This window comes from Cetorhinus maximus, chromosome 5, assembly GCF_964194155.1.
Source record: "Cetorhinus maximus chromosome 5, sCetMax3.hap1.1, whole genome shotgun sequence".
Taxonomy (NCBI): Eukaryota; Metazoa; Chordata; class Chondrichthyes; order Lamniformes; family Cetorhinidae; genus Cetorhinus; species Cetorhinus maximus.
In genome coordinates this window covers 15,046,633-15,073,464 of record NC_135883.1, presented here as the reverse complement: position 1 = coordinate 15,073,464, position 26,832 = coordinate 15,046,633, and the positions used below count along the sequence as shown (strand labels likewise).

The 26,832-nt window shown below is 41.0% G+C and overlaps 1 protein-coding gene across 1 annotated transcript in view; it reads left to right on the top strand.

Moving 5' to 3' along the window:
- The window catches only part of apoba (apolipoprotein Ba), a 68,126-nt gene that overhangs the window by 38,029 nt on the left and 3,265 nt on the right, over nt 1–26,832 (top strand). Inside the window, exons 20-26 of the mRNA XM_078541550.1 lie at nt 3,141–3,262; nt 6,316–6,526; nt 8,285–8,463; nt 11,122–11,321; nt 15,733–15,875; nt 17,978–18,384; nt 18,801–26,612. Coding sequence (XP_078397676.1) covers nt 3,141–3,262; nt 6,316–6,526; nt 8,285–8,463; nt 11,122–11,321; nt 15,733–15,875; nt 17,978–18,384; nt 18,801–26,612 — 9,074 coding nt within the window. The remainder of the gene's footprint in view (nt 1–3,140; nt 3,263–6,315; nt 6,527–8,284; nt 8,464–11,121; nt 11,322–15,732; nt 15,876–17,977; nt 18,385–18,800; nt 26,613–26,832) is intronic.

The window sequence follows — 26,832 nt, the reverse complement described above, 5'->3', positions numbered from 1 at the left end:
GCCCAGGCGGCCTTCACGCCACCATGGGCGGGATGAGGTTTCATGAAGGATTCATTAATGAAATAAAATTTTTAATCAAAATTCTTAAACATGTCCCAGCTCATGTGACACTGTCACATGAGGGGACATGTCTGAATAATTTTACTTTTTCTCTTTTTTTTCACAACTTTACAACTGCACTTAATCTCCCTGAGGCACGGAGTTGGGAAATTCATCCCAATCTGCCTTAAAGTTAGTGCAAGGCACAAGAAAAAAACAACCATAGAATAAATGGAATGTTGGTCACTCTCTCAAGAAGTTTGGAATAGATAAGCAAGGAAGCATGTTTCATGGTTAGGCACCATCTAGAGTAATGCATTCAAAGAACAAAGAACAAAGAAAAGTACAGCACAAGAACAGGCCCTTCGGCCCTCCAAGCCTGCCCCGATCATATTGCCCGTCAACTAAAACATTTTGCAATTCTGGGGTCCGTATCCCTCTATTCCCATCCTATTCATGTATTTGTCAAGCTGCCTCTTAAAACACCACTATCGTACCTGCTTCCACCACCTCCTCTGGCAGCGAATTCCAGACACTCACTACCCTCTGCGTAAAAAACTTGCCCCGCACATCTCCTTTATAGTTTTCTCCTCTCACCTTAAATCTATGTCCCCTAGTAATTGACTCTTCCACCCTGGGAAAAAGCTTCTGACTATCTACTCTGTCCATGCCACTCATAATTTTGTAAACTTCTATCAAGTCGCCCCTCAATCTCCATCGTTCTAGTGAGAACAATCCGAGTTTCTCCAACCTCTCCTCATAGCTAATAACCTCCAGACCAAGCAGCAGCCTGGTAAACCTCCTCTGCACCCTCTCCAACGCCTCCACATCCTTCTGGTAATGTGGTGACCAGAATTGCACGCAATATTCCAAGTGTGGCCTAACCAAGGTTCTATACAGCTGCAGCATGACTTCCCAGCTTTTATACTCAATACCCCTGCCAATGAAGGCAAGCATGCCATATGCCTTCCTGACTACCTTATCCACCTGCGTTGCCACTTTCAGTGACCTGTGGACCTGTACACCCAGATCCCTCTGCCCGTCGATGTACTTAAGGGTTCTTAAGGGTTCAGTTTTGCATTGTGCGTAATGGCTTTAGAAGTGCAGAACACATATTCACCAGAATGATACTATGGCTTAAGGGATTTGATTATGAAGGCAGATTGCATAAACTTGGTTGTATTGCCTTGTGTTCACTAGGTTAAGGGGTGATCTAATCAAGATGCTAAAATGTGGAGGGGTTTCATTGGGCAGGAACAGAGAAACTATTGTCTCTTTTGGGAGAGTCCTGAATAAGGGACCATAATCTTAGAATTGGAGCTAGAACAGCTGAGAGTGAAATCAGGAAGCATTTTTCTACATTATTGGTAGTGAAAATCTGGAACTCTCTTCCAAATGCTGCGGATGCTGAGTGAATTGAAATTTTCAAGACTGAGATTTAAAGTTTTCTGTTAGCTAAGAGTATCAAGGGATATGGAGCACTGATAGGTAAATAGAGTTGAGGTATAGGTAGCCAATAGAATTGTGGAACAGACTCAAAGAATTGAATGGCCTACTCTGTTCCTATCTTCCTGTAAAACCTAAGGGGATTATGCCAACTAAGAACTGAGGAGACTTTACCAATGACCGGTAACTGATCTCCTCCAGGATCGATTGTCTTGCTCCAAGAAGATTTTCTGATCCAATGTGAACAGAAGATTGAAAAAAAAATGAAGATTTTGACTGGACACTTGCTGGGCCGCTTCTCTGCACTGTTGGAGTATCATGGTGCATTTCAACATTCTTTACATTCAACAGTTCAACTCATGGTTCAAGATTGGCATTTTTGCAGGAACCACTGAGGTGCCTTTGCAAGTGTGATTCACCTACCCTGACCAAGTAAATTATCCCACTGCAGCAATTTTTGATGGGGTTCCAAACTTTCAGCATGTATGGACAGAGGGTTCTGCATTACCACCTTGAACAAATTTGCCATGTCAATTCTATAAACCCAGGGCAATTTGAACAAGCAATTAAACAATTCTCAAAAACTTGAAAGCAGGACCCCCAGGCATTTCAAAGCCCCTATATCCAATGCCGTGCTCTTCTTAGCTAACTTAGTTGCACGTTAAAAGAATTCCAGCAAATTTGTGAGGCACAGATTATTGCTTTTAAGTTTCTTGTTCCAATTCCTTATCATGTCTGCACTCGAATGCATCATTTCTGGCTTTCTATAGAATTGTATAATGCAGAAGAAGGCCATTCAACCCACCATGTTTGTGCCTATTCTTTAAAAGAGCTATCCAATTGTCCCACTCTCCTTTTTCCCCCGAGTCCTGCAAATTTCATCTTTACAAATCTATATTTGCATATTTATTCAATTTCCTTTTGAAAGTTACTATTGAATGTGCTTGAATTATTCTGGTATCACTTTCCCACTATGCATTCACAGATTATTTCTGAAGGGTTGTTGTGCTGTGTGATTGTAGTATGCAAACACATTTGTGTACACTGTCTGGTATTTTAGCAAAGACATTAATCCATTTCTTTTAATTAAGTTACCATCTATGTCTAAGTACCAGAGGAAACATAAAGATATTACTATGTTATTGAGCATCACAATCTCACCTCAATAGAACAAATTATTCTGAGACCGGAATCTAATTATCAATTTGTTTGAAATTTTTGAGATACCTGTACTTTTAATAGCTTGCTCAGATATCCTAGGGTTCATACAAATGACTAGGCAAATTTAGGGTCGGATGGTATATATTTCCATTCACACGAGCAGAGGTTATCATTATAAAACTGATAGCCAGTGTTTTTCACGTCATTGTTGCACAATAGACATTGATGTTTGTGATATAATCACTAAACGTTATAAAGAAATAACCTGAATTTTACTACTACCAGTGTAATAAATAAGAGCAATTTATTTCATGCATTGATTCAATTAGGATTCTTGATTGTCACCAATAATTAGAATAAAGTTTAAGTGTTATTAAGAAGTATCTTGTGATGATGTAACATGGCTTTTTGCATAATTACTTACTCTCTATAGTTGGTACAGCTTATGATTGTGTTGGTTCATTCATTTTTCTTATTAATTTTTTGTATCCTAGGTTTGTGGTTGAAATTCAGCCTACAGGCACTGTAAGAAACTATGCTGCGTTAGTAGGTTATCAATCACAGGTAGATGAAGAGGATCTCGAACACTCTCTAAAGTTTGCTGTTCAGGTAGAAGGTACGTTGATTTACATTTTCTTTGTAGAATGTCATAGATCTACAACATTCTCTTAGCTAACATAGAGTCATAGAGTTATATAGTACAGAAACGGGCCCTTCGGCCCAATGTGTCCATGCTGGCCATTAATCACCTATCTATTCTAATCCCATTTCCCAGCACTTGGCCCATAGCCCTGTATGCTATGGCATTTCAAGTGCTCATCTAAAAACTTCTTAAGCGTTGTGAGGGTTCCTGCCTCAGGCAGTGTGTTCCAGATTCCAACCACCCTCTGGGTGAAAAAATGTTCCCTCAACTCCCTGCTTAACCTCCTGACCCTTACCTTAAATTTATGCCCCCGGTTATTGACATCTCCACTAAAGAGAAAGGTTTCTTCCTATCTACCCTATCTATGCCCTTCATAATTTTGTATTCCACTATCAGGTCCCCCCTCAGCCTTCTCTGATCTAAGGAAAACAACCCTAGCCTATTCAGTCTCTCTTCATAGCTGAAACAGTCCAGCCCAGGCAACATCCTGGTGAATCTCCTCTGCACCCTCTCCAGTGCAATCACACCCTTCCTATAGTGTGGCGACCAGAACTGCACACAGTACTCCAGCTGTGGCCTAACTAGCATTTTATACAGCTCCAACATAACCTCCCTACTCCTATATTCCATACCTCAGCTAATAAAGGCAAGTATCCCATATGCCTTCTTAACCACCCTATCTACCTGTGCTGCTGCCTTCAGGGATCTATGGACATGTACACCAAGGTCCCTCTGATTCTCTGTATTTCCTAGAGCCCTACCATTCATTGTGTATTCGCTTGCTGTGTTAGTCCTCCCAAAATGCATCACTTCACACTTCTCAGGATTAAATTCCATTTGACACTGCTCTGCGCATCTTACCAGCCTATTTATAACATCCTGTAATCTAAGGCTTTCCTCCTCACTATTTATAACACCACCAATTTTTGCAGCATCTGTGAATTTACTAATCATACCTCCTATATTCATGTCTAAATCATTAATGTACACTGCAAACAGCAAGGGTCCCAGCACCGATCACTGCGGTACACCACTCATCACAGGCTTCCAATTGCAAAAAACACCTTCGACCATCACCCTCTGCCTCCTGCCACTAAGCCAATTTTGGATCCAATTTGTCAAATTGCCCTCGATCCCATGGGCTCTTTCCTTCTTGACCATTCTCCCATGTGGAACCTTGTCAAAAGCCTTACTGGAGTCCATGTAGACTACATCAACTGCACTACCCTCATCTACACAACTAGTCACTTCCTCAAAAAATTCAATCAGATTTGTTAAATATGGTCTCCCCCTGACAAAGCCATGCTGACTATCCCTGATTAATCCTTGCCTCTCCAAGTGGAGAATTTTTTCCAATTGTTTCCCTACCATTGATGTTAGACTCACTGGCCTGTAATTACCTGGTTTATCCTTACTGCCCTTCTTGAATAATGATACCACATTAGTTGTTGTCTAGTCCTCTGGCATCTCTCCTGTGGCTAGGGAGGATTTGAAAATTAGGGTCAGAGCCACTGCAATCTCCTCCCTTGCCTCACATAGTAGCCTGGGATACATCTCATCTGGGCCTGGGGATTTATCCACTTTTAAGCCTGTTAAAACCACCAATACCTTCTCCTTTCAATGCTAATTTGTTCAAGTATATCACAGTGCCCCTCTCTGATTTCTAAACCAACATCGTCCTTCTCCAGAGTGAACACAGATGAAAAATAATCATTTAAAACCTCACTTACATCTTCCGGCTCCACACACAGATTGCCACTTTGGTTCCTAATTGGCCCTACACTTTCCCTGGTTATCCTCTTGTCCTTAATATATTCATAAAATGCCTTGGGGTTTTTCTTTATCTTGCCCACCAGCATTTTTTTCATGCCCCATCCATCCATTCGTGTCCATTTGCTTCATCCGTTCAAGTCAAAAGTTCATGGGACCTATTAACACACTCCCAGCAAAACTTCCCTGGGCGTGCAGCAGAGGAAGCAGGGTATTGGCTGTGACCTGGATAAGTTGGGCCAGGCTATGAGTTTCTGATGAGACTTGTTTGGACAAAACCCGAATCCATCCCAAATATGCCCCATGACACTGAAGGGGCAAGATCAAGGGCGGAATTCTGACATTGGGAATTTCCCTAGACTTTGCCTCCTTTCCACTGAGTATTTTGTATGCCGTGATATAAACAGACCAGCACAAATGGGGGTGAGAGGCCAAACTGGGGCCCAGGCCTGGGTCCTGGCCTAGAGGCGCCCTGAGATCGTCCTTAAACTTCACTAAGATTGGCGCCCAATTGGTCAGTTGGGATGGAGAAGTTACAGAAAGTCAACAGGGATCAGCAGCTGCACTCTTTTCTGCTTAGTGCTATTCTCACACTTCTCTGATGGTCACCTTTTTGTCATAACTGACCCTAATCCTGGAGCTCACTGGCAGCCATTACCTGGCAAATACGCCAATGGAACAGTTTCGCAAATTTTCTGAGTGATCTTGCTCAGTTCTGGGCCAAGGTAGTCTATGAATTAAAGACAGCATTCCTGACCTAAGAAAAAATTGATAATGTCATCCACTGTCTTGGAAAAGAATGAAAAGCAACTTAGATGACTTACTCAGGAGGGTTAAAGTGCCTCCTGATATTTATGGATCTTATTAAAGATAAAGAAAGCTATTGCTCATTTTAATGTATGACAGAATATGTAGTGAGAGACTACAGAATAAGTTCCACTCAAATCGAAATAATAACTTATGTCACCTTATCACTGATGAAATACATTGTATTTTGGGAATTTTGCCCACTAGCAGCCAATGTCAATAATTCAAGTATATTTTACCAAGTTTTTCAATATATTAAAACCAAAGTACAGAACATGCCTGCAATCCAGATAAAATGAGCCTTCATGTTGTCAATGTCTTATCTGAGTGTCTCCCGTGTATCTCGCATTGGTTAAAAACTTTTAATCTATATACGTGGCCTATAGAAGTTCCTTTATTGTGAAAGTAGAAGTGTTTTGTGGTAATGATAATTTATTTTGACTAAATAGGCACCGAAAATACAGAGGCTACAGCTGAAATTAAGTACAACGTCAACAAGCAAATATTTACAGGCAATGTCCAGATTCCAAAATTTGACGTGGAATTAGGAGTGAAGGTGGGAGTTGAAGATAAATCTGCACCGCAACGGACCGCATATGTTGTTAAAGTTGATATCACAAACAAAAATGAGCCTGAGGTGACCCTCATAGGCCGTGCAAGGTATGTATAAAAGGTTGCATTAGCCCAGTCATTTTTAAATAACAAAAAAGTAATACCAATGCCAAAAGAGCAAACAATCCTTATCAGGCAAAATATAGAATCATCTGGGAAGTCAAATAGCAAATTGTGAAAGAACAGCTTCTCAGAATATATGAAGGTTGAAAACATATAAGGCAATGTTTTTCTTACCCAATGAAAGATGGGAGGAATTCGTTGGTAACATTTGATTAAGATTTTTAGCTTCATTTTTAAACTTTAAGGAGAAACCAAATACTTGAAATGCATAGCATTCTTATCAACATCTGAAAAGATAAAGGGAGATTAATGTTTCAAACATGGACCTTTCACTTCTTTTCAGTCCAGCCCAGGTGACTGGAGGCCTCCTTCTAGTTTTCAGCTGCAAGATCCTATGTGAAATGATTTTGTGACGTCTCAACCAAGCTCTTAATGAACTTAGAGCCACAACACAAAACTACCCACAGGCCAGGATTTCCCGGTCGGCGAGCAGGGGGGCGGGGCCCGCTCGCCGACGCGTAAAATGACACGGGATGACGTTGGGCGGAACTCCTGACCTCACCCCGCCCCATTTAAATTTTCAGGTAGGCGGGGGCGCAGCAGAATCAGCTGTGCGCCCGCCAACCTGTCAATGGCCAATTGAGGCAATTAATGGGCCTGCCAATAACCTTAAGGTTGGCGGGCAGGCCGGGAGCCCTGGCGGGCATTAGAGAAAGCATGAAACCTCATCCACGGGCGGGATGAGGTTTCATGTAGGTTTTTAAAAATGTAATTAAAGTGTATTTAAAAGTGATGGACATGTCCCAACTCTTGTGACAGTGTCACATGACGGGACATGTCAGGAAATTTATTTTTCTATTTTTAATATTTTTTACTGTAGAGCCGATCTCCCTGAGGCAGCACTTAGCCTCAAGGAGATGAGTGTGCTCTTTCGTGCGCATGCGCGGAAGAGCGCACTTTCGGCTCAGGCATTCCCCCCCAGCCCATAATTGGCCCACCCACGTAAAATGGCGACTCGCCCCTAAACGGGGGCGCCGATCGGAGGTGCGTCTCCACACACCCTGTCTTAAACTCCTGGGTGGGGGGAAAATTCTGCCCACAATTTAACAGAACTTGGCTATAAGGTGTCAATTTCACTCATAAAAATCCACAAGCAAAAAGGCGTTCAGAGAAATTCACAGCATGCTGTAAGTCCCAGGCATGTTTTTGGCCAGAGCTAAAGGATCTTCAACTTTTGTTCAGTCCCTGTTACATAAGGCTGGAAAGTTCTTAATGCTGGCATTCAGTGCAAAAAACTGATAAATATTTAATTCTACAATACTGCCATCTCACACTTTGATGAACAGTAAAATATATATTCAAACATAAAAAAAAAAGTAGAATTAACAATGCAGATACAACACTGATCTTTTGGCTGAAGTCATAGCGCCCAAGCCTCTGAGTCAGAATGCTCCAGGCTTGAGGCCCACTCCTGGACCTGCTTTCCACAAAAGCCAGGCAATGGTGCAGGCAGCCGGGGCATATCAGGACCAGTCCCCAATCTGGATAAATGGGGAAGGTTAGTGGCAGGAAGAGCATCCGTCCATAACACCACCCACCAAATCCAGAAAATAATGGTTGACATGAGTGCAGGTGGAAAAGGGTGACCCATTTAACATGGGAAAGCTGAAAGAAAAAGCGAGCAATGCAGATTTAATGGCAATGAAAATATCAATTCTGACCTGTGCTGTTTTCCTTTTAAAGGTATGACAATGAACAGAAAGATCTCTTGCTGCAGGGTCTCTTTTCCATTCCCCAACTAGATATAAAGACAAATGTTGCAACTCAGATTCGGCATTCATCTGATGAATCATTTACTGAATTCAATATAGAAGCTCTGATCCCACATTTTAAGGCTTCGTACCAAACTAATTTCAAATATGGTATGTTACTCATGATGTTTATTTTATATCTGCTATTTTATGAAAGAAGCTTTCTGAAGGTTAAGCAAGTAGTGACTTTTTGTGTTTCCTTTTCTCTTGTCCCATGGGAATGTTCTTAATCTTCCTACAGTATGGTTGAGGAACCATCAGCATGAATCTACAACCTAACACTATCAATCCCACCATATTTTCCCTCAAAATGTTGGTAGTATAATATTTCATGGAAATCTTTCCCCATCTTGTAAGAAATTGGGCTCCGGGCAAAATTTCCAATTATCACGTTAACTGAAAGAGTAGAATTCATATCCTTAATAAATGTATACTTTAATAGTATTTAGGGTTATATAGCATATAGTCAAGAAGTAAATAAACCTGTTGTTTCAGTGTAGAGTACCACAACCCTAATCATTGGAAAATCATTCTGTATCACACTGCAACCCAGAGTGATGGAACATTTAAGAGTGCCTACAATTCCCCACACAATAAGGTCCTGGTTTCAATCATTCCATTGTGGGCAGTTGCAAAGTAGAGATCAGGCAGGGGAAGGGAAAGCAAAAGGCAGGACTATATAACTGATTTTTCAAATTGAAAAATTAGATGGATACTCACGTCTTGCATCCTTTTGCTGAAGCAAGATGACACGCTAAGGGATAAGTTTGTAACGGTTGTTACAAACTGTGAAGAGCAATTGAAAATCAGAGGGCGGTGGTGAGGGAGTGTGTGTGATCACCTTGATCAGCTCACTAAAGCTCAAGGTCCACCTGATTTAGTTTCCAGGTCTGTAAATGGGCCTGAAACAAGTGGATGACTTTTAAATGTAAAACTTGGAGCTCCTATGTCAGTTGTAGAATCCAACGTGCAGCTTGTAAGTAAAAAAGTGTGGGGCATGTGCCACGCACACTCTACCCAACTGAGCAGTTGAACCTGCAGGGCTTAGCGGGACCACTGAAGGCCAATCAAAGATGACCCAGGAAACATGTAATTTTGTTTTGGTGTGCGCATGAAGAAAACTTCTCCTCCTGGACCCCCCAAAAAAACTCCATGCCCCTTTTGGCTGCCCCTTTTGAGACTTTATTCAGGATCACTTATCCACTTTCCCTAGCCTGATCTGTTGCCTACCTCAATATAGGGTGGGCTAATTACCAACCTCCTAGTGTTGCTTAGCTGTAGCAATATTCCTGCTTGGTGCCTGCAGCTTGCTGGCTGTTTGTTAATGAGGTTTGGGCTTCAAAATGGCTCAAGCCAGCAAAAATGGATTGGATAACTTACTGACTTTGCACCCATTTAGGCGCTACTATAAAAGCATCCCACATGGCTTACCAGTACCACTGACTTCGGCCCAGATTTTCGTCCCTGAGTCAGGTTCGCTGTGTCGGGAGATTTTGGTTGAATTTTTGGCGTGCGGTCTGAAACAGGAGTCGGAGTGGGTGACCCTGAAATGAATGTGCAGGCTGCCAGGTGCGGAGGCAGGCTGGGTGAAAGGCCTGCCTCTGTGCCCCAGTACTGTGTTTAACTAAATAAAGAATAATAATAAAACAAAACAAATCCCCCAGCCCTCACCCCTTTGAGCCCCAACATATTCTCTATGCCCCGTCCATGCCAACCTATGCCAGCCCATGCCCCTCTCCCACCCCCATGGTCCCCAAATCACCAATGCCGACCTAATGCCTCTCTACCCACCTCCCATGGTTCCCATATGCCCTATGCCAACTCAATGCCCCCATATCCGCCCCATTGCCTGCATACCCCATGCCAACTTAGTGCCAGCTCATTCCAACCCATGGCCCCACACACCACTGTTTGCCCTTACCCCCTCCATGCCAACTCACCTGGTATCCTTGGACAGTTTCTTGACAGCTTTGACAAATCCTGGGTAGCTTTGATAGGTTTGACAGTTCCTGGACAGCTTTGACAGGTCTGACACTTCCTGAATAGCTTTGACAGATTTTACAGCTAGACAGCTCCTTAACATTTCTTTGACAGCTGGACAGTTCCTTGACAGCTGGATAGTTCTTTGACAGTTCCTTGACAGCTGGGAAGTTCATGGACAACGGGACAGTTCTTTAACAGTTCCTTGATAGCTGGACAGCTCTTTGACAGCTTGACAGTTCCATTGAGTTTGTGCGTAAAAATGCATAATCATGTTCACTTTTAACATCCCGAAGGGTGCCTTACCTCTCCCAAAGGGTGCTTTACATCTCCAAAAGGTATCCCAGGACCCTATCCAATGGTGTACCTTACCTCTTTAAAAGGGTATCCCGTGTTATCCAAACACATCCACAAAGCTTGGATCCCCTCCTACCCGTTCTAATCTGCACACTCTGGATTCCACACTTCTGTTCTTCCAAATTCCCACTTCAGTTGAGGAAGCTAGTGATTTAATTGGCCAACTGCCTCTGCAAATAGCGCATGCACGAAGCCTGGCCCAGTCCCACCCCTGTAAAGATGGGAAAGGCCAGGTTTGCGGGCGTGCCTCACCGTCATGGCAAAAATCCAGGCCTTAGCATACAGTGATATTGAAATGATCATTCGATGAATTTCATCCATAATTAAACTGAATTTATGGAATAGCTTAAGAGTCATAAAATGCGAATCTTTTTTGTGTTCAGATCTGGGACATTACCTTTTTGAATTTATTCCACTCTGTTACACTTTTAGATAACAAGGTGATTCAAGTTGCTTGGAACTCAGATGTAACATCTGATCTCAAACCAATTAATGAGAAAATCACAAACCTGGAAATACCTGACATGTCTGAATACCAAAGGAATGTGAATAAATATCTTAGCAACATCTTAGATCGAAAAGTTCCCCAGACTGATATGACACTAAGGCACATTATTTCCAAATCATTGGAGGTAAGGCAGTGTATTTTAACATGGGAAATGTGTGGTATTGTACTCAGTAGCACTCAAAATTGCAATGGTCTTGAAAATGATGTTTAAGTACATTCCACTAACAGAAATAATGTAAATGCTGGAAATCTGACACATAAACGAAAGATGTAAAAAATGCAGTGGCCTGGATTTTCATGCTCAAGGTGGGTAGTGGGAGCTGGGAAAATTCCTGGTTTAGCCTGCCCGCCTAGGGAGCAAGTACCCGCAAAGATGGGAACTTCATTGCCGAGAGGTGGGTGCAGGCTGAAGTTGGATCAGCCAACCTTGAAGAAGTTTGGAGGCAGCCTCTTTCCACTAATTATGCCTTAGGCCTGCTGACTGTGTATTTACTCTCCATAAACACCAAAAAGACACCTGGGGCAGAACTTTGCGCGTTGGCAAGCGGGGGCGGGGCCCGCTCGCCGACACGTAAAATGACGCGCGGTGACATCGGGGGGAGCTTCCGATGTCACCGTGCCCCATTGAAATTTTCAGGAAAGCGGGGGCTCAGCAAAATCAGTTGCTTGCCCGCCGACCTGTCAATGGCCAAATGAGGCCATTGACAGGGTCAATTAAGTAATTAAAGGACCTGCCCGTCCAACCTTAAGGTTGGCGGGCAGGCCAGGAGCCCTGGCGGCAATTAGGAAAAACATGAAACCTCGTCCACGGGTGGGATGAGGTTTCATGTAGGGTTTTTAAAATTTTAATAAAGATTTTGTAAAAATTATGGACATGCCCCAACTCATGTGACATCGTCACATGAGGGGATATGTAAGGGAAATTTTATTTTTCTATTTATATCTTTCTTACATGTACAGCCAATCTCCCTGAGGCTGCACTTAGCCTCAGGGAAATGAGTGCGCCCTGTCATGCGCACGCGCAAAAAAGATCACTCTCGACTTTGGGATTCCACCCCCCCCGCCCGCACAGGGAGTGCATAGCGCTTCTGTGCGGACATCACGCTGGGCGGGCCTTAATTGGCCCACCCACGTAAAATGGGGGTGCCGATCGGAAGTGCACCCGCATGCACCCACCCATCAATTTCCCCCCCCCCACCAACGGGCGGAAAATTCAGCCCTTGGTATAACTATAACAACACAGAAGACCCACTTAAATAAATAAAAACAGAACATTGTGTCAATTTACAGCAAGTGGGTTGGCATCTGGTACGGGAAATGACATGTTATGATGTACCCTTTGTAACTTCAAAACTTGCCTTTTCACTTTAAGGGTTTTACCCAACACGCTGGCTTGGATTTTCACTGAGTCAGAAGACTCAGGAACCCTTTAAAAATGGGGATTCCGGATTTCCAATCTGGTTAGTGCGCTGTCTGATTTTCAGGAGTACTCTCAGACAAGCCTCATTAACTGAGAGCCCAGACATTCATTAAGCTTGTTGAAATAGCTGTATCCCAGGGAAAACATTGCTTGTATGACAGCTCAGGCCTCTGATCTCTGCTGCCAATTTCATAATGTTTGTTTACACAAGTCAAGCCATTTTGAGGCTTATGGTTTTTGTTATTGATACTTTAAAGGGTTTGGATGATTGACACTTTTATTAGCTTGTAGTAAAATGACTTTTTTTTAAACATAGGAAGAAGTTATGAATGAGTTACTTTTTTAAATGCTTTTTTTTTAATATGTCCATCTCTCACTGTAGGTTTCTTTGGTTCTATACATTGTATAGTGGTCAATGGACATGGAGGTGCCATAGCTTGGAATGGGGTGCATATAGTTATAGTTATACCGGGTGTCTTTTTGATATTTATGGAGAGTAGTCAGCAGGCCTAAGGTATAATTAGTGGAAGGGGTGAGGAGTTCAGGGCAGGAGAGAAGCCCAGCAGGTCACTCCGCTTAGACCTCAGGCAGGAATGGTGTGTGTTGGGGGTGGGGGTGGATGGGGTGCCTCCCTCAATGGCCTCCTTTCCACATCGGTTACCAATCCTGCCACCCCACCACCACACAAGGTCTCCATGAAGACCTCCAGCTCCCCAACTCCTCTTTCCCCACCTCCCTGGGCTTCACCTCTCCACCCTGCCCTGAGACTGCCCGCACGTACCTGCCCCTGGACTCTTGGGCTTTGAATCTGGGGACTGCTTGCAGCCGCAGTCCTGGCCACTGCTGGGATTACCGAGATGCTGGCGAATCAGCTTGGCTGGCAGCTCTCTGAGGCAAGGTAACGCGAGTAAGGGGCAGGAGTCCCACCTCCAGCCAATTAACACTCATGGCTGAGGGGCAGCCAATATCGGTGGGGGTGCATTCAAAGCTGACTCCCTGGGTGGTGGGATGAGAAACCCCACCATCCAAAAAATCCTGCCCCACTTTACAGAAGTTGGATTATAACTTTGCCCTCGGTGAACAACTCCCTCCCACACATGGACATCTTCAGGCTTTTAATTCCAGATTTTTATTGAATTCAAATTTCACCATCTGCTGTGGTAGGATTTGAACCCAGGCCCCCAGAGTATTACCCTGGGTTTCTAAAATGCTAGGCAGTGACAATATCACTACACTACACCACCACCCCATCCCTCAGTCAGCCAGAAGCCCTGCCTCAGGGAGTTCCCAGCCAATCTGATTGTCTGGCAGCTCTGTAAGTCCCAGCACAGCCACCTGGAACTGTGGTCACTGCCGGGGCTACAAGCAGGCCTCAGAGTCTTAGGCCCGACCTTGTCAGGCGAGCTCAGCAGGAGCGGGCAGGAGTGGTCAGGACACGACCACCATTTCACACAATTAAGGCCCACTCAGTGCTGCCTGTATTGCGGGGGCGAGTGCGCAAGTTTATGCAGGAAAAGCTCCCTGAGGCACACAACTGCCTCAGAGAGATGAAGATCTAAAAAAAAACAAAAGCATTTTAAGACATTAAAAAACATGTTGAGCAGGGGCATGATAGAAATTAGCTTGAACATTATTTTTTAATGACGGATCAAAACCTCATCCCACCCATGGATGAAGTTTCGCAAAAAATGCAAAGGCTGCTTGGCCTTTTCGCCTGCCTGCCAACTGCAAGGTTGGATGGGCAGCGAGAAATGTACTTCAATTAAGACCTTGCGGGAGGGCATCCGATGCGGAAAGGGGGTCTTTGAGGGATGCCCCCCCACCTCCCTGACCTGTGGCCAACCAGGGTAACCCTGTCAGGCTTGCCCCCTGCCCCTGACCACCTCTCACCTCTCAAAATTGACAGAACCGACGAGCCATATAATAAGATAAAAGCAAAGTACCGCGGATGCTGGAAATCTGAAACAAAAACAGAAGATGCTGGAAAAGCTCAGCAGGTCTGACAGCGTCTGTGGAGAGAGAAACAGGGTTGACGTTTCTAGTCCATAGGACAACTGAAGAAGAGTCATACAGACTCGAAACATCAACTCTGTTTCTCCCTCCACAGATGCTGTCAGACCTGCTGAGCTTTTCCAGCATTTTCTCTTTTTGTGTGAGCCATAGAATAACACTGGCAAGCCTTTGACATGTCCCTGAGACTGACAAAATAAGCAAACAGGATTTAAAAAATGCCCCCTTGCAACCTCACAAAATTGTCGGTCAGTCACACCCGACTTCAGCTTGATCCCAACTCCTAGAGACCAAAGTCCCATGGGACCTCCCTGACTTTTAGAAGTCAGGAACGTGTCGAGAACTGACCTGACTTGGGGGTTCCTAACTCTTAAGAGGAAAATCTGACCCATTGAATACCAAAGCAGGGAAGTTATGCTGAATCTTTATAAAACTCTCGTTAGGCCACAACCAGAGTCTTGCATCCAGTTCTGGTTGCCACATGGAAAATACATGAGGATCTTTGAGAGGGTGCAGAGATTTACCAAAATGGTTCCGGGGATGAGGAGATTTAGCTACAAGGTTAGAGAAGCTTAGATTGTTCTCCCTGGAGAGTGAAGAGAGATCTGATAGGGTTGCACTAATTATGGCAGGTTTATATAAGGTAGATAAAGAAAAACTTTTCCCATTAGCTGATGGCACAAGGACCAGGGGACACAGATTTAAGGTTTTGGGCAAGAGGTGCAGGGGAAATGTGAGGAAGAACGTTTTTAAACAGTGAGTGTTAATGATCTGAAACTTGTTGCCTACGAGGGTGGTAGAATCAGAGACAATCAATAATTTCAAGAGGCATTTGGATAGGCATTTGAGGGAAATAAACTTGCGTGGCTACAGAGTTAGAGTGGGAGAATAAGACTAACTGGGTTGCTCTACAGGGGGCAGGGGGCTGGATGGGCCAAATGACCTTCTTCTGCGATTACGTGACCCTGGGAACGGGCAGCACAAAGTTTGCATGCCTCAGCAGGACCAGGTGTGGGGTAATCAGGCCTTGTCCAATTTTTCTGCTTTTGTATTTTTCACAGATAGGGCACAATTAAAAAAATACTGATGTTTTTGTTTTTGGCAGGCTAGCAATAGCTGGTTACAACAGGCTGCTGTAAATGTTCCACTTGCTGACACCTTTCAAAGCAAATTGCAGGCTGTGCGAGACATGGATCGTGAGCAAATAAAATCATATCTTACTCTTCCGGAAAGCCTATTTCTCAACAGGTAAGTTGTGTTTTCTTTTTTTCAAGGGGCAAGAAGTTGCCTTTAAAACTTTTCAAAGCAATTTCTATCAATGTTAGAAAAAGTCTTCTTTTCTCAGCACAATGTTGAATTACAAGAATCCTGTGGACACTCATTTTTAAAACAACGTTGTCAGAGAAAGGGCTTCTATAGGCCACATTTCCTGTGCCCTCCAAATGAGCAGGGATTCGGCACTGGGCTCTTCCTCTTCACTTGCAGTTACTTGGACAATTACTTGGTAATATGCTAGAATTCAGCGTGTTCTTGTCCTTCCACCAATGGGAACAGTTTCTCCCTACCTACCCTGTCCAGACCCCTCCTGATTTTTAGTACCTCTTTCAAATCTCCTTTAAATCTTCTCTTTTCCAAGGAGTACGGTCCCGACTTCTCCAATCTATCTACATAACCGAGGTTCCTCATTCCTGGAACCGTTCTTGTGAATCTTTTCTTCACCCTCTCTAAAGCTTTCAGATCTTTCCTAAAGTGTGGTGTCCAGAACAGGCTTCAATACCCTAGTTGAGGCCGAACCAGTGTTTTACACAGGTGCAATATAAATTTGTAGGTGATAACATGCGATAGCACAATAATAACTGGTTTTACACACTGACTTATTTTCCTTTTCAAGAATGCAAATTTTATTCCTCGTATTTCTGTGGAGAGTTGGGGTTACGGAATTTAGCATTTCTTAATTTGTAGAAATTAATTGAAGATTACACCAAACTCATTGATGTTATACTTTAAGGATAGTGGGGGGGATGGCGTGACAGAAATAGCATGGCGGAAGGAAGTGATTAAGTGTTTCTTAATCACTTAAGTGAGTGAATTCACCTGTCCAAAATGTGTCTGTTAACTAAAGATTAGAGGCACATTAAAGTGGTAGAAAAAGACATTTTATTAATGCATTTGTTCTTAATGTGCAATAATTTTAGAAAGTAGACTTTAAATTAAGTAATAATGTTAATATTATTAAATCCAGACATTTATTTTGCAAAATTAAAGGTTGTTACAGCAGCTTTTTAAAATAAATACAATTCTAAAAATGCTTCAAGTTGCTCTTTTTTTTCATAATTAAATTTCTTATTTAAAGAGGGGGGATTAAGACTTCAGCATTTTAGTGGGCAGTGTTTGGTTATCACGAGGTGGGGGAGCAGCAGGAAGTCAAGGTCAGTGTGGCCGAGTCTATAGTCACAAAGGAGAGCTGGCGGTGACAAATGGGAGGCATGCAAGGGGCAAGCAGGTAGCACTGGGAAGCTGTTTTCCATTCCCAATGCTATTCTTTCTGTGTCACTGCCCTCCCCCAATGATTGGTGTTCACCATAGCCTGAATTTTCAGCTTGGCAAGCGGGCGCGATCGACAGGCCTGGGAGTGGTCGGGAAACAGACCGCCGATCACGATCGCCACCCCCCACCCCCGACCACAATTTCAGGGTGAAATGCACGTTGAAAAGCTCAGCGCTGTCGGGGTTGGGGGGGTGGTGGGGAGGAGGGCAGGCAATGACGTTTCCGCGGGCAAGGGCTAAGAGAAAGCTCCCTGAAGGCAAAGAGCTGCCTCGGGGAGCTGCAGACCCGAAAACCATGAAACAAAGTTTTGAAGATCAGGGAAAAAAATGTCCAAGCGTCACAATCAGGCACCTGAACATATAGATGATTAAAAATGCTGCCCGTTGATTTTTATTTTTATTTTACTTAATAACGGAAACCTCATCCCACCCTTAGATGAGGTTTCATGAAAAATACAAAGTCCGCCTGGTCCAACTGTACGGTTAGACGGACCATGAAAAATCGGTGTCAACTGCACCGTTAATGGGCTTAATTGCCCTCTTAATTGTCCATGGGCGCGCCTCTGACTTTTGCGATGATGTTGGGGCACTCACCCGATGTCTTCCCGCGCGATTTTACACCCAATCGGGTCGGGCGCGCACCCGCCTACTGAATGTAAAATTCTGCCCATATCTCTTTATTCCTCACTGCAAAGTGCACATGACGAATGCATTTTCTTTTGTTGTGCTTTGATACATTCATGAAAATTCTATGCTTTTCTTGCATTTTATTTATATTTTTTTTTGCTTGTTTTTCTCTTACAGTCATGGTTCCATCGCAGGCACATTAAGCAGCAATAAGCTGACTATTAAAATTCCAATTCCTTTCGGTGGAATAGTGAACGAAAGAAGTCCTTTGTTTTCAAAAATAATGAGTGTGCAGCCAATGGTTATGAAAGTACTTGGAATAAATTCACCATCTGATGAGCACACCAAGCCACCAGTATTCATTCCACCTATTGAAGGAAGAACTTCCACACCAACTACTGCTACTCTCCACCTTCCTCTAATTGACAAGCTGGAATTCTCCACGCGGATGAACAGTAATTACTACAATTATTCCTCTAACTTCGTGACGGAATACAGTAAAAAGAAAAGCAAAAAACAATTCTCTGCTGACGTAGATATCCAAGCAGTCTCAGCACTGGACTACCTGTCCTACCATCTGAAAGGTAAGAGATTTCTTCATGAACTCTTTTGAAATAATTGAATCTTTGTCTTTAAATTCTGTGGATTTCTGAAAATGTACTTGCCCTTTAAGAGCATTACTTTTCCACAGTATGATATATTTCACTAGAGCACATCTGAAGTTATAAATTTGATAGTAAGACCGGGAAAAGATTTACGCTTAAAATTCAAAATTGACGTCGCAAAGCTCATACTATGGCAAATGAAAAGAACAAAATCACAGATGATGCTGGTTAACAGTTCAGTTAAATTTGCTTATTTTTGAATGTTATTTTGTACAAATTGCACCTGGTATGGAACCTAATTAGAACTATTAAATATTAAAACCTCCATAGCTATAAATATTAAGCTTTGAATACATTACATTATTGCACTCACAATTTAAAATTATGTACCATAGGTTCTGTACTTTCAAAACACCAAAAAGAGGACATGTTTATTCGCAGTATCTCTTCATCCTTTCAACATAAACTACTACAGTCTTCCTTGAAGCTATCTCAGAAGTTTAATTCTTCGGATGAGATAATAGCTGAGGCGAACTATGAATGGGTTGCACTCAGTGACTTAGGAGCAAAAGCCTCTTTGGTTTCATCATATGAGGTTCTGAATAAATCTTTAAACATGGAAATGCAAGGACATGCAAGAGGAACTTTAAATGTAGCTTCATATGACTCTAACTGGAATTACAGGATCTCTCAAACAATTGATCCCATTAACAGTGAAGGCAGTGGAAGTTCTATTTTAAACTTTAATTCAGCACCGCTCCAAGTTACCAACAGAATGAATGGTGATTACAAAAAGGGTGTTTTCACGTTCTCATCAAACACTGAAGGATCATGGTCAAATTTGAAAAATCTCATAAAACTAAAAGTAAGAACAGAGAAATTTGAATTGAAATGTGATACTTCAGGCGAGTTCAGGAATGGTAACTTCAGCAGTAACATAAAATTGACTAAAAGCCCTGAAATGCTGAAGGTGGTGAATAAACTGCGTGGTGAACTGTTTGGTGCTACCTTAGAAACCAAAGATGAACTGAACTATAATGAAGACCAACTCAGTCTCTCCTCGAACACAACTGGAAAGTACAACAAGATGGCTGCAACAAATGGTCTGAGTCTTATAGTATCAGCAGGACATATTAAAGTTGAACAGAAATGGGTTGCAGATTATTATGACAAGAAGTTCAACAGCATCTTGTCCGGCACACTTAATGCTGATGCTCTAGAGGTAAAGTCTGTTATTGATTTTGCTGGTGTAACAAACCAAGGTATTCTGAAAATCGGCAACAGTGGTCTGTCAACTGAAATGACCTCAAGTGTAAATATACACCCTTTCAATCTGAAACATGCATTCACAACTGTCATTAATCAACATGGAATCATCATGAGCCTTGGTATCAACGATCAAAAAAATGATTTCATTAATTTGAATATGGATGGGAAAGCAAACAGCAGTGGAATATATACCACCAGTTCATATTCAAGTGCTTCTCTTCAAACTAAAGCAACCAATATCATTGAACTTCAATTTACTAAAGAGAAAGAGCTGATGTTTTATGCGATGACCGATGCATTGTTCAAAGAAACTACATTTAACAATATAAATCACCTTACTGTTGGCTTTTGGACATTAACTGCATCAAATACAATCAAGACTGGCAGTCAATTAGATTCTAATATCAAATACCAGCAAAAATTTGAGATGCATATGCAACCTTTCGTAGCTTCAATCAATTTTGACAACCGATTGAAATATCACCAGCTAGATGTTTCCCACATTGTTCAACTTTCACTTGAACCTCTCAAGATTGAATTTAAGGGTGAATTGACGGGATCGCAGCAGGACAATCACTTGGTTCATGGTTATATCTTGAAATATGCTGATTGGAAAACTTTGATACAGGCAAACACAACTGGAAAATTAAAAAGTATGAATATTAACCACAAGCTGAACCTGGAAACTAACGGACTTTCTGCAAAATTCTCCAGTGACACATTGTGCAATTCAAGAGCAGTGAAGTTTCAAAATAATGTACACACTACAGCTATACCATTTGTGTTCACATTTGAAGCTGATACCTCTGCCAAGGGATATATTGATGGTTGGGGCTTGCACAGTGGAGAGCTTAACAATAAGCTCCAAATGAAGGCAGAGCCACTAGCCATTGCGCTTCATCATGATTTCAAAGGAACTTCTGAACATAAACTGGCAGATAGAAGATTGATACAGACACTTCTGGAAAACAGTTTAAATGTTATGCTAATTCCAACTGAGCAGACAAGCAAATGGACATTAAAGAGTCAGTTAAACAATAATAATTACATGCAAACTGTTAATGCCTACAACATTCCAGAAAAAATTGGCATAGATATTGCAAGTGATGCAGAGGTTGATTTTAGTTGTCTAAAGGAAGTTAATTTCCTCCCCTCCAAGGTGCTAAATTCTGTTGATCAAGCTGAGCTTCAGAAGTTTCAGATTTCAGGTAGCCTGAAATATGATAAAAACGGGAATGTTCATGTTATTAACATGCCATTCTTGGAACAGCTACCCATTTACTTTGAGTCATTTAAAGTTGTCATTTTAAATACTTTGGAGGGCATTCAAAATTACTTGAAGGACATTAAAGTTAATCAGTTTGTCCAGAGATGCAAGAAGGCTTTAGGCCAGGTGAATGATTCCATTAAGGACATGAATTTAGACAGCAAGGTTAATGAGGCAAAGGATAAAGTGTTAATGTTTCTAAAAGAGTATCAATTAATACCCGAACACCTTAAGTTTGTTTTAATGCAGGTCCACAACAGTACATTGACCAGACTGCAAGAAGTTACTTTCTATCTGAAAGAAATTGACAAAACTAAATTAAAGGAAGCCATTGAAAATTTCATTAACCGAATTGTGAATACACTAATAGAAATTGATCAACAATATAAAATAACTGAAAAATCTGCCAGGATCCTCATTCAAATGCAGGAAATGCTCAATAAGTTTTACGAGAATGTTGATTGGATTCAAAGTCTCGAGGAAGAATATCAAATTAAAGCTCGGCTTCAAGTTAAGTTAAAAGAACTACAGATGCAACTCCAGAATATCAGTCTGAAGGAATTTGCTAATGGATTAATGCAACAAAGTAATTTAAATGCACTTATTGAAAAATTGGAACAATGTCTAAATACATATAATCAAGAGATAAAGAAAATAATTGAGACAATGTATAATGGACTTTTATGGCTGTTGGAGCACTATGAAATTGATGATAAAATTAACAACATTAATGCCAAGATACAGCAGGTTATCATTATATACAAAATTGACGTATTGGCTCAGAAACTTGTGGCTGAAGCAGTGAAACTCATTCAAACATTCAAGGTAGAGGATACAATACAAGGAGCCATAACTACTCTCAAAAAAATACTTGGGAAATCATATAGTGGAGCAATTGAGTACATTGATAGCGCAACTGAACAGATAAAATCATATGATTACCAAAAATTGATTGACAAAATTAATGATTTCCTCAGCACTATTATTATAGAGTTAAGACAGTTTGATTATAATGCTTTCGTTGATCAAACAAATGCTCAGATCCTAAACATAATCAATGCAGTCAAGGATAAAATGGAAGATTTAGAACTATCAGAGAAAGTTAAGGCTGTGAAAAAGTGTGTACAGGAAGTTCAGTCAATAATAGTGCATTGCGTTACACAACTGAAACACAAAAATCTCAATGAATTGATCAACCCGTTGGCAGATGTACTCAGAACTATAGGTACATCGTTTCGCAATTTCCTGGAAACTTTATTTGGAGAGACACTCAAGGATCTACAAGTTAGGATCAGTAAAATGGATATCCATGAGGAACTGCAAAGACATTGGCAGGATGCTGTGAACGTTTACAAAATAATTGTTGGTCACCTCTCAACAGGATATGAATACGCAGAAAAGGGAATTATTATTTTGGCAGAAAAGTACAACTTCAAAGAAATATTCAATGAAATCCAAATGTACCTGGAAGAAGGTTTTATTGTTCCAGAACTGCACATAGGCCCAATATCTGTGCCTGAGTTTGAGATAAGCATTCGTGCTATCAGAAAAGGAGAGTTCAACACTCCATCATTTACAGTGCCTCTGACGAATCTAACAATTCCATCCTACCATGTCAACTTAAACAACCTGAAAGACATCAGAATTCCTTCCAGATTTGATATTCCATCATTTATTGTCTTGAATTTATTTGTTGTCCCTGCTATCACAATTGATTTGGAAAAGCTTAAGACTTTTACTATCACAACTATAGACAATATACGCAATTTTGACATTTCCATAGGAGAGTTCAATACATTTTCAGATTTAAATTTCCAGGTTATGTCATTGCCAGATGTAAAATTTCCTGAAATAGATTTCAGTGCATTCCACATGCCTGATTTAAAAATTCCAAAGGTGAATTTAGACAACTTCCTGTTAGATGACATTAAGATTCCAGAATTTCAACTTCCTCGTATACCTCACAAAGTGTCAATTCCTGCATTCGGAAAACTCACTGGCATGTTCACTTTTAAATGTCCAATCTATGGACTCCATACTAGTGTTGGTATTCATAACATTGACGTTGTTCAAGACAGAACTGAACTTCTAGCTTTTATCACAGCAAATGGCGAGTCAATTATAAGCACCCTATCCTTCAACTTAGAAGCAAATGCCCGTCTGTCAGCTCCTGACCAAACTCATTTGGAACTCAGTGAAAGCATGAAGTTTGACCACACAGCTCTAACGGTTGATCACATGGGTAATCTTACTTTTGCAAGGCCCTTTGTGAATGGAAAAGCAGAGACTAAGATTACAATTACCACTGAAGCCTATAATTCAGAAACAATAAATGTAATAACAATGAAACTACAGGAAGCACTTTCCACAAAAATACGGACCATCTATCAACACAACCTCAATGTTCCACAAAAACAGTTATCGAGCCAAGTTTCACTTACTAACATTGTTCAAATCTCTTCTAATGAAAAGAGTGCAGCACTATCTATCACAACTACTGGGAATGGAAAATGGTCTTTTAAAGACTTTTCTGATGAAGGAGCACACAAAAGTGAGCTGAAGTTAAACCTAGATGCACCAGCTCTTATAGTTGCATTTTCAGGTGATACCAACACCAAGTATGTAAAGATGAAACAAAATTTCAAGACTGAGATCTTCCCTTCATTTTCTGCCAGATTAACTTTTAATGCAGAAGCAAACATCACTGACTCTGCAGTTTGTGTCATGAATGCAAATGGAAAAGCAGATCTAGCACCATTAAAAGTCGAATTGACAGGATCTCACAATGCTAAACTTAATGGTGCGGCAACGGGTACAGTGGCAAATTCATTTCACTTTACAGCAGAACCATTTGCAATTGGCTTTGTAGGAAAGAATGGTGCTGATGTAAAGGTTTCTTTCCCTTTGACACTCATTGGAAAAACAGAATTCCTAAATAACTATGAGTTGACACTAAATCCAAATGAACAACGATTCTCATGGCAAGTAAATTCTACATTCAACCAGTACAAATATATGCATGATATTTATGTAAGTAACAGTGAAGAAAATATCAATATGCATCTTAGACTGAATGGTGATGCAAACCTTGATTTCCTAACTATACCCGTTTCCATCCCTGAAACTTTGATTCCTTATTCATCATTCAGAATTCCCGCTGTTCATAATTATTCTTTGTGGGAACATGCAGGACTTAAATCCCTTTTGAGAACAACCCGACAATCACTTGGCTTAAGTATAAAGACTGAATACAAAAAGAATAAAGATTTTCATAGCTTCAAAATAGATACGGAGCCAATTTACAATAGGGTCAATGATTTCCTCTCGGCATCTGCTTATAGATTTCAACAGGCAAGAAACAACATGTTGGACTCAATAAGAAAAACACAATATGATATACTGGAAGCAAATCCTGCAACAAGAATGCTTAATGTACCAGGATATACTATACCAGGACTAAAGGCTGAAGTCTCCCCTTATAGGCTAGAAATCCCAGTTTTCAGTTTTGTTACTACTAGAAATATTACTACTCCTACATTTACGTTACCCGTTATTAATTTCATTATGCCTTCGTACACATTTGCTATACCATTTCCTGGGTTAAAATTAGTACATATACCTGACAGTTTTTATACCTTGTCATTTCCAAAGATCAAAATGCCACGTATACCAGATACCATCAACGTTCCTGCTATCGGTAACTTGACCTATGATTTCTCACTCAAATCAAGTTTAGTGGTTCTGACCTCTCATTTTGAACTCTTCAACCAGTCAGACATAATTGCCCGTTATAGTGCTTCATCTTCATCTATCTTTACATCAGACTTCAAAGCAAAAGGAACAACGAGTCTGGCAAGGCGGCGAGGACTGAAATTAGCAACAGCCATTTCTGTTAAGCATGATATCATTCAAGGAAAACATGAGAGCACCATAAGTTTAACAAGGAGGAACATGGAGGCTTCAGTTTCTACTGGAGTAATAATTCAACTTTTCAACCTTGCTCTTAATTTCGAACATGACCTGAATGGAAAAACAAAGCCCAAGCCTAATGTGCAATCAAAGATGTCCCTTAACTTTGGATTGCCTTCAACTGACAACTTGCATTCAGTTCAAGGAAGTGTCACCCATTCTCTTACCTTGGGAGACTTTGCATCCTACTTAAATGTGGAAACTTCAACCAATGCTCACATTGAAGGAAATATACAATACAAATTTTCTGGCAGTATGAACAATGAAGCAAGTATTTATCTGAGTTCAAATAATACGCGTTCCAATGTAAAACTTGAGTTAAGTTCATCAGTTGATTCAGCTTCTGGCAATGTTTGGAAGATCACAACGAGTGAAAACCTTGCTGTAGCGCTATCCACAGAGCGTTTTTTTGCCGTCTGGGATCATTCTGCTGATAACATTCTTACACTTCCATCAACATTTGAAACACTTCCATCAACATTTGAAACAAAAGGTCATCAAAAATCTAAAGCAACTTTAGATTTAGCATTCTGGAGTTTGACTGCAAAGTTAGAATCTGAGATTGATCAACCCAGTAGCTTATGGCATGAGGCAGATTTACAACATTATGTGACTGTAGCCATCAAACCAAAGGTCCAAGAAGTGAAATGGAATAATAATGGTCACCTCCTGTCAGCAGTTTTCAGTGATGAGATGGAGCTAGCAAACAATGTATCAGGAATATATCTTGACATGGCTGGTTCCCTGCAGGGATATGTGCATTTTCTGAAAACTATTTCATTATATGAAAGAAGTTTATGGGACATATTGAAATTTGACTTGACTACTAGTGAAGAGAAGCAACAATACTTAAATATATCTACATCAATAGTGCTCACAAAGAATGGAAACAGTTTATTTAATACTTTATCAGTGCCGCTATTAGGCAATGGTCTGAAGATAAATATTCCTGAGATTACCCTTCATGTTCCTGAATGGGTCAAAAATGTACCGGAAATGATTCCTAATGACCTGTCTTCACAGATTGGAAAAGTTCACATTCCTGATGAAATTGAGTTTCCAACGACCGTAATACCTCTGATAAACATTGTTGTGCCATCATATAAATTCAAGTTTTCAGAAATAAAGCTACCCAGGATAATCATCACTCCTGAATTTAGAGTTCCATATACTACCCTTCAGGTACCATCATACACCATTAATTTAACAGATATTGCTATACCATCAAACATAAATACTCTTCCATTTGATGTATCTTTGCCAAATTTTCCTACAGTTAGCTTTCCTAAAGTGAACATTAATTCTACTTACTTTGAGGATTACAAGATCCCTTACCTTGAAATTGCAATACCAAAATTCAAAATCATGATTTCTCAGTTTGCTCTGCCAAAATCCTTCGGAATAGCTGGAAATTATTTGCAGCTGGACAACATTGCAAAGCAAATTGCAGACTTTGAGCTACCAACGATAACAATCCCAGCAAAGACAGTGGTGATCCCACCACTGAAAGCAAGCTTACCTCTAGCACTTGTTCTGCCAGCATTTAACTCTTTTACTGGAAATGTCAAAGTTTCGTCACCGATATACAATACTACATGGAGTACAAGTGTGAAATCGGACCAAAATGGAGCAGATACCTTCACTGCAGCAGTGGAGGCATCATCCAGTTCTACACTGCGGTTTCTGGAATATGATTTAGATGGTAAGTTGAAAATACAGCAATTTGTTTCTTTAAAAACTGCCACTTTTACTTATTGACCTATTAAACTATACTTTTGCCTTTGTGCCTTTTTCTGTCTAGTCTATTCCTTTTAACAGTCACTTCATGGGTTATTCCAAGACAATCTAATTCAGCAATTTTTTTTACAATTATTTAAATGTCTTATATTTAAAACCATACGCTATTGTATCAGATGTGGAAG